Source organism: Paramacrobiotus metropolitanus, unplaced genomic scaffold (assembly GCF_019649055.1).
Source record: "Paramacrobiotus metropolitanus isolate TYO unplaced genomic scaffold, Prichtersi_v1.0 Parri_scaffold0000024, whole genome shotgun sequence".
Classification (NCBI taxonomy): Eukaryota; Metazoa; Tardigrada; class Eutardigrada; order Parachela; family Macrobiotidae; genus Paramacrobiotus; species Paramacrobiotus metropolitanus.
In genome coordinates this window covers 700,326-708,689 of record NW_026570244.1, presented here as the reverse complement: position 1 = coordinate 708,689, position 8,364 = coordinate 700,326, and the positions used below count along the sequence as shown (strand labels likewise).

General features: G+C 55.0%; 2 protein-coding genes across 3 annotated transcripts; one reads left to right on the top strand and one right to left on the bottom strand.

The window, feature by feature from the left end:
* The first annotated feature begins 803 nt into the window (after positions 1-803).
* Positions 804-4,309, top strand: LOC129587350 (uncharacterized). The gene is made up of 3 exons (XM_055481060.1): positions 804-1,548; positions 3,397-3,558; positions 3,629-4,309. Exons 1-3 carry the CDS (start codon positions 1,467-1,469, stop codon positions 4,015-4,017), a joined length of 633 nt encoding a protein of 210 aa, XP_055337035.1. The 5' UTR covers positions 804-1,466; the 3' UTR covers positions 4,018-4,309.
* Positions 4,310-4,513: 204 nt separating this feature from the next.
* LOC129587282 (cyclin-Y-like protein 1) lies at positions 4,514-8,119 on the bottom strand. Of its 2 annotated transcripts, none has more exons than XM_055480947.1 (6): positions 7,284-8,119; positions 6,061-6,980; positions 5,667-5,997; positions 5,460-5,607; positions 5,277-5,407; positions 4,514-5,203 (listed from the first exon to the last, which is right to left on the bottom strand). In XM_055480947.1, exons 2-6 carry the CDS (start codon positions 6,557-6,559, stop codon positions 4,975-4,977), a joined length of 1,338 nt encoding a protein of 445 aa, XP_055336922.1. In that variant the 5' UTR covers positions 6,560-6,980; positions 7,284-8,119; the 3' UTR covers positions 4,514-4,974. The 2 variants fall into 2 exon arrangements, with proteins under 2 accessions (XP_055336922.1, XP_055336921.1); XM_055480946.1 differs by having other exon boundaries at positions 7,309-8,119.
* Between the last annotated feature and the right edge of the window lie 245 nt (positions 8,120-8,364).

Sequence of the window (8,364 nt, the reverse complement as noted above, 5' to 3'; positions counted from 1 at the left end):
CGATATTCCCTGGTGTGCTGTCTCGGCGGACGGCCGTTGTGCCGCGTCGTCAGCATTAGGAAGGCCCAGCACGCTTAGTGGACTGTGTCCGGCTTCCTCCGATTTCAAATTATCGTACTTGAAATTAAATTTCATTTTTGCTGGCTCATCGTTTCCGGCGAGGTGGAGCGTGTGGTGAGTGTTGGCAGTTGGTTTGCCTGCCGAAATGAAGAGTATAAACAGCTCCGTCAACGCCGGCTATCCACTGCGGCAGTTGGATAGCCGGCGTCGCTGCCAACTCCTCGTTTGGCAGCGACGATTTCTTGCGGTTTCTTATCAAAACACCCGTCCCTCAAGTGCGATTGTGATTAGCCAGCAACACTGAAGTAAACCGACGGCAGCGCTGTTGAAAACAAACTCGAAGTCGGAGCGCCAAAAAGGGACGTAGCGGCGCAATGTTTATGTGAACTGGAAGGATGGAGTGCGTGTATATGAAACACTTGCACCGTTACACATATTGCGAGGCGAGCCGTGTTTATGCATGCACCGCCCGCTGTTACAGCGCGGCATATATACGGTGCATATGAAATAAGAACCATATATGCGCGGCGTAACGATCGGATTATCGGGCGATAGGTCTGAATGTTTTTCTTCTGCCAACAGCGCTGATGTACGGCGTTTTAATGTGATTGCAGTGCGGTCGTACAAGGCGCAACGTACGTTGTACTGGCCAGTTGGCGCTGTTAATGGGGATCCACTAGCCGGGCCGGTTAACTGCTCGCGTCGCAATCGGAATCGGCCGTCGCGGCTCCGTTAAGCGCCGTCGCGGGCAGCTATAACTAAACTGCACCAGGCCACCAGATAACTGCAGCGCAGAATGCGAAATTAGATCAGTGCGCGCAGCATCGGCACGTCGACGCATGGATATCATGGTGCGCCCAGCTGGCGACGCGCTGCACTATTCCACATGCATCCACCGTTAACAACGCGCGCTGTACATGTGCGTGCGCCATTTCTCTACGGCTCAACTGGCTTTTCCGGCACGCAGCGCATTCACATTGGCTTCGCCAGTTGATCGTATTGTATTGTGCAGCGATGAGATGAGTAGTTCAGTTAGTTGTGTGCCTGTCCCACCGTGGGAAGCAAGGTGACTGCGTTGTACTTGTAGCTGATCAGCGATAAGGGCGCTTACTAATTTGTTATGCGCGATATGATCGTCCGTCGTCGCTGACTGTTTTATATGTATGCGGATTAATTGTTGTGCGAAGCGGCGACGTGTTTTTGGCCACAGTGCTCACCGGAAGTGCGCGCTGGATGCGAAGGGTCTGATGATCGGGTCTGGATAGAGTTATTAGCCGCGTCTCCTATTACTGTGATTAGCCCGCAGCACTGCAGTGCATACTACAGATCCCGCAATTAGCCGCCACTTGTCGGATCCGGATGCCCATCTGCCGCAGCACCGGCAGAATATCTTAATCAGCCTCAACATGGCCAGATTCAACTGGAGTAAATGCCGGTGGTGTATACACAGGATGGCGCTGCTGCTCGTCCTGCTCCTGACAAACGAAGGTGAGAAGTCGCTGTAGCGATGACTATAGGGCTTTATGCCGACTGTTTATCCGGCGCTTGGTCACTTGGCTGGCTGTACCTGCGCGTAACCCAGTTAGGCCCACTCGAGTACACGCCCGCTCCGATCCGCTCCGGCCCGATCGAGGGCTTGTTTATTTATCCGCAGTGACTAATGGACGCCGGTTTATAGCGCTGCGTGGAAAATACACATCCCGTGCGGCTGAAGAGCGCGGCGATATGTTGATGTTACTACGGCGCGGTGGTGCCGGTTTGGGCCGTTACGGCCAGTCAGCTGAGTGCCGATGCATTCATTCATTCATGGGGTGATTATGATTGTCGGTAGCCCGTGTTCACATGTGTGAATTCGTTCTGTTCTGCGGTTGATCTAAATGTCCATTAGGCATGTTTGCGGTGGCGGTGTACACGCGCACTTGTGCCGTTTGCACTCTTCGGCAAACACAGTTCTGCTGTGTGCCACTGTGTGCGCCGTTGGCAGGAGTTTATTTACTCGGATGTGCTCCATTTGTTAATTGTCAAGTGCGCCAGTGAACTACTGCGGGAAAGAAACACTAACCGCCGTCAGCCGGCACATTTATATACGCCGCGGTATCCGATACATACGCTGCCCATTCATATCGTGCACATGCAACACCTTGGTCAGCGTTTTAAATTGCAACGACAAGCGCTAACACGGCCGCAACGCGCAATCAGCGCCGATCAGGTCGATGTTGGACAAGTGACATCCATCAAATTAATACCGCCGCGCTGACTACTTGAGCCGGCCCATCAAGTGCCCTACAAATTGCTCACACACTACGCGTGTACATGTGCTGGCCTACTCGAATTAAGGGTGCGCAATTAGCAGTATTAGATGAGCCAATCCGTCTGCTGCGTAAATGCAGCAACGCCAGTTAAAACAATTAGCGGGAACGGGACGCAATCGATGCCGGTCGGGGTTAACTGGTCCACAGTTAATCCGGGCTGTTTATGCCCGGACATTTGCATGGCGTTGAAAGGGCCGGACTGGCCGTTTATACGTACAAGATATATAGTACGCCGAGGAATTGCCTGAATTGTAAAATGCATCACGCACGATGATGTCGCAGCACATTAGGCGATGCGGGAGGGAGCGCGCGAGCGGGGCCAACTGGCTGTCCTATTTTCTGTCCCTGCATATGCACAGCGTAACACTGGCCGCCTCTTTCGCTGCCCGTCCAGTCCAGTGCAGCTCACTGGCGCTGGCACCGGCACGCAGCCGGAGCGCAGCGGCTTATCGCTCATCCTGCTCCACTTGAATAAATCATCTTTTCATGTGCGTCCAGCACGGCATATTGCGCTGCGCTTCCGCTTAATGCACTTGATTGCGGCCCATCGGGTTGCAACTTGCAGTTATCATTCTGTGAATGAAATACGGGCAAATTAAACGGCAGCAATGCGGTGTTAAAGGGCATCCTACCTGTCGTGTAATTGTCGTGCTGCACCGGATGTCCAGCTATGTTCACAGAGCGCAGTGTCAGTAATATATAGAGCAGTGCGTCCCACAAATTAGTAACTATGCGGGGACAGCATTACGTCGATATGTACACTATGAGCTATATATGTATATAAGTGTACATTGTACACTCGCTCGAATGTGTTCAGCCTAGGTTATACGCTGGGAACGTACACGTTCTGGACCTTTATAGTGTATACCCACTGTATGCGTGTAAATTGTGCTACGCTGACAATTAGCACCCAGATGTAAAATTGCCGATATCGTACAGCACTGTGAGCTGCGTTCAACAAAAACACAGGCAATTTGACCGTATTTTGCTGATATCCATTAACGCTTGTGCCGGTAATTTGCAGGAGTGCCCAGCGTGGACGCCATTCAGTGCTACGTGTGTGCGCCGGTGCCGGAAATCCTGGAAACCTGCGTGAACGTGGAGGACGCGGAACTGGAGGCCTGCTCCGTGGCGCACGAGGTGTGCCACCTCGTCGTGACGAAGCAGGTGCTGCCGCATGGAAAAGGTCAGCCTTTACTGCTAACTGATTTACTAAGGAAACCTCCATTCTAAGTCGTGACCTTTTGCATATGCAGAGGTGGTGACGGAAGTGTCCCGCGGCTGCGGCCGGGCGCCCAACACGCCGCCGGCCAGTGTTCCGGTGGACGGGCGGGGCTGCCAGAACCACGCCAACGGCAGTCTGCAGGTGTGCCACTGCGCCCGCGACAGCTGCAACGCGCAATTAGTGGAGGAGCCCGCCAGTAGCAGCGCCAGTGGCAGCCCCTCCACGGCCACCACCGCGCCCCTCACCCTGGGCACGGCCCGCTCCCCCACCGTGCAGGAAGGCCGGGAGGATCTGCCCAAGGTCACCAGTCCGCTGGTCACCACGCAGCAGTCCAGCAGCGCTTCCGCGACTGCCCGGACGCCCTTCCTAGGAGTTACGGCGGCGACAGTCCTTTTTCTGACCTGTCTCAGGAGGAGATAACCGGACGGGATCCTTTACATGCTGACCATGTTGTTGTTTGCAGCGCCTTGGAAGTTTCAGAGTAACTAACTGTTCAGCAGAGTTTGTCTACGCTCCTTTCACTTGTCGTCCCGGTGCGATGAAACGGAATTCGATAGCAGATTATTCATCTTTGCATATTTGATATAGTTTGGCTGCTGTTTATTTTGTTGCCTACTTTATACTGTTGAGTTGACTGTTGTCTGTTGATCGTCTAATGCCCGTGTAAGTGTGCGTTTAGTTCAATGGTTTTGTTATAAAATGTTGCTCATCAGGACATATGCCTTTTTATCCGTGGTTTGTCAGTTTCGCCACGTTGACGCTTACAGCGCAAACACCGCATTATGCGAACTAAATGGCTTCTGACCATGCAAACGTAGGGCTGCCGAGCACGAAAGGCGTTACTTGTATACTTCTATATAATTATATAGCCGGAAGCGATAGTATAGTAAGGCCGGAAACGAACGACCGCTTGTATGAGCTGGATTGGTTTGATTCATGACTGACATGCGTATCACAAAACGCAAACATCCCCACAAAGCACCGAATCACGATCAGAGCCCGGCAGTTGCGGACATCCGAGTGTGGAGCATCCCCAAAACAGTCCGCCCCGTGTCAACCAGCGCGAAACGTACAGTACACGAACAACATAACAGTAGAAACACAGAATGCTCAAGCTGCAATAGCAGGTCCGATACGGGCAACGGATACATAGAGTTTGTTTAAAAAAGGATAAAACCGAAATAGAAAACAAATTACCTACTGATTCCACTGGATTGGATCAGGTTAAAAGCTAAAAAACCCAACCGAACGCTGAAGCCGGCGGAAAGGGAAATCGAAGAAGAATCACCAGGCCGGGCCGCCCCGGGCATCTCACGGGTTTGGCGCTGTCGGCCCAAAGGATAAAGCGCTCTAATCGGCGCTCTCTGCTGTCACTCTTCAGGACAAGATGGCCACGCTGCGGCGCTGCGCGTTGGCCATGTTGTCGAGGCTGTTGGAGCGGCGCAGGGCGTTGCTGAAGAGGAAGCCGTCCGAGACCTTCTGCGCGCACAGCCGCGACAGCGCCTCCAGCTTCTGCGCCCGCTCAATGTTCAGCTGCTCCGCGGGGAAGCTCAGGTCGTTGGCGTCGGCCAGCGAGCGCAGGTCAAAGTAGTACTTGGCGTACACGCTGCAAGCGAGACAAGTATACCATACAGTCAGCCGACGAGAAGACTGATAAACAGACAGGCAGATGTCTGTACCTGGCCGGGACGTTGATGTTGAACTGCAGCTGCTCGAGGAAGTTGCGCTCCAGCTCGTTCATGTCCTCCACCTGGATGTCGCGCAGGATCTGGCAGTAGTCCACGTTCCACACCGCCTGGTCGTCCCACACCTACACCAGCCTTCAATGCACCAACGAACAGCGAAAGAGAGGCGCCACGCACCTTGCTGGCCAGGAGCACCGCGCCCAGCACCATCCGCTTCCAGTTGGACGGGCCGATGTCCATCTCGCCGTAGGTCAGCAGCCGCTCCAGGTACACCAGGGTGACGATGGCGCACTCGGCCGTCAGCTGCGCCGCGTTGAACAGCGTCCTGCACACGACAGCACCATGCTACGCACTGTATACTGACAAACCCACGAGGCGACGCACCTGAGGAAGCGGTAGACGTGGCGGTGGTCGGGGTCCACCTGGTCGTAGTCCGTGGCCAGCTCGTCCTTGCTGAGGGGGTGCAGGCGCTCCTCGAAGATGTCCAGCGTGCGCACCAGGCGGTTCTCGCGGTTCTTGATGTGGTAGTAGATGGCCAGCGAGACGCACTTGATGGTGCTGCGCAGGTTCGGCTGGCTCACCGTCGAGTCGTCCAGGAAGATGGTCGAGCAGGAGTTGAACTTGCGCTGCAGCGGCGTGCTGCCGGAATGCGACCCGTGCGAGTCGTCGCGCGGCGTCTCCTCGCGCTCTGTCGGGCTGCTGATCACCATCATGCCTAACCACACGTAACACCCTCAAAGACTGAAACAGTTAGTGACAGTTCGACGGGAAGACTGACCGTTTTTATCGAGGAAGACCCCCGCATTCGCCCCGGAGGGCAGGCACTGGCTGCGGCGCTTCCGCTCGCGCGACTCGCGCAGCTCGGACTTGCTGCGGACCATGAAGATGGGTCCGCGGCGCGGATTGATGGAGGGGTCGTTGAGGCCGTCCTCCGGCTCGCGCTCGCTGATGTGCTGGATGTTGGAGGAGCTCTCCGAGTGGAGGCGGGCGGCGGCGCCGGCGGGCAGGAGGTTGTGGCTGGCGCTGTTGGACAGCACCAGGCCCTGACTGGAGCCGCTGTGCTGCTGCTTGTTGCGCAGGACGACGCGTCCGCCGGCCGCCGCGTCGGCGGGGAGGTCGCCGCTGTGGGAGTAGTTGTGGTAGACGACCTTCTGGCTGGCCTTGCTGTGCCCCGCCGCGCCGTCCTGCCGCTTGAAGAGGCCGTTGTGGGCGGGCGCGGGGGCCGCCGTGGTGGGCGCCGAGCCGGCGGGGATGCAGCAGGAGACGCTGTTGCCCATGGCGGCGCTGGCCGGTGACTCCGCTGTCTCTCGGCGCGATCACTGTTTCAGTCCGCGGAAAGAGTGCTTCGTGTCTGCTATAAATAGCCCGCAGTCAACCAGCAGCTCACAGCCTGACGGCGCCCGTGAATCAGTCAGTGGAATGACAACGGCGATGGCTCAGTGGATGACGGCATATCTAACGGCTTCGCGCGGTAGGTAGGTAGGGGATGTGTGGCGCCAGGGAAGAGCAGACTGGGACACAATTCTTTGCCACAGATTTAATCAGCCAGGACGCGGACCAATCGCCTCCAGTCCGACTGCAGCGATGTAGCCAAACGTTGAGCTGCCTGTTGAAACCTCTTCGGCAAGAGCAAAGCGGACCACTGCAGCGGAAGCACGCAGCAACCGCCACGGATCACCGACAGACGCACCGCACCTCCTTAAAACAAGGACATTTGTTAGCGTAGCTAGGCGAAATGTTACTGGTTGCGGCGCTGTGGATCCTTCGAATAACGAAGAATTCACAGTTCACCAGCCGGCAAGTAAGTTGTACTGCTTCGCAACTGATGGTGCAACGGTCAACCCCCAGAAACACCATCCACTGGCATCCAGTAATCCAGCATCCGAGTCTTCAAGTGTGCACTTTGGTTTGTAAACTGCCCCTTGTTACACAGTAGGAGTACGTGCAGCGCCGTACCTGATCCACAGACTCACCACAACATCGCAATAGAGTATTACGTACTTGTTAAACTCTTCCCAGTTCTCACCTGGGAAAGAAGGCCTTCGCTCTTCGGCTGTATGTGCGGGCAGACGCTTAGACGCGCACTAGCAGAAGTAAAAAGCGGTGGGACTGTGCTGTGCAGGGCAGCGTGCGTCCTCCCAGACGCCACTGTGAGTCGCAGGCCCCTGATGCGGATGCAGGCCTTCAGGTTGATCCAGCTGCACAACCCATCCGACGCCAATCCAACTGCCAACTGGGTTGCAGCCTGGACTGAACAATCGCTTCTCACTCCGCAGCGACGTACGCACTCGCCCCAAGCCCAAGGCAAGGAACGAACACAGCACTCTTCTCGCAGCTGAAGGCCCCCCGATCGACCATCAACTGATTAACTCCACGACAAATAACTCGCCACAACCAATCTCAGCCCAGTTGCAACTTGCCACCACCACTGTTCCCCCGGACAACAGTCACAACACAGCCGATTTTCCCGGAATATACTTCCCTTCAAATGTCAAAGGGAATCGCTCTCCACAGCGCAGGATCAAAACAAACTCTCCCAGCTCATCCAGATATAGTACTGTTACAGTGAGTGTTACTATTGTATGATTGCATCCAGAAATTAGAATGATGCGACAACTACAGCATCAACTGTGCCAACTTCTTCAGGCTTAACTTTTAACCTAACACGAAATCACGCGATAATCGTCCCATCAGTTTGCGATGGAGCCTGGCTGGAGAAAGCACACGGTGACGGAACAGCTCAGATACATTAGTATCAAACTGCGAAAAATTATGTCTAATCATATCATCACTCACAAGAGTCAGACCAGTTGAACGCGGAAGGTTCAACAACTTCAACTCTGACTGTGAGAGTGGAGTGAGTGTGCAGTCTGTGCAAGGGCCACGGCAAGCGCGATGCTGGCTGGCATTGTAAAGGAGTCGCCGCCCCACGGTAAAAGCTCCTGTTAGCGTTATTGCTTCTCATTTCCGTTTCCGGTGTCGTCACATTCGGGCCTATCGAAATTACGCTAGTATGCATGTAGCTGCTGCCCCGCGGAGTAACAAACATCCCTGATCAGATACAGTACTTTCTTATGCTTTT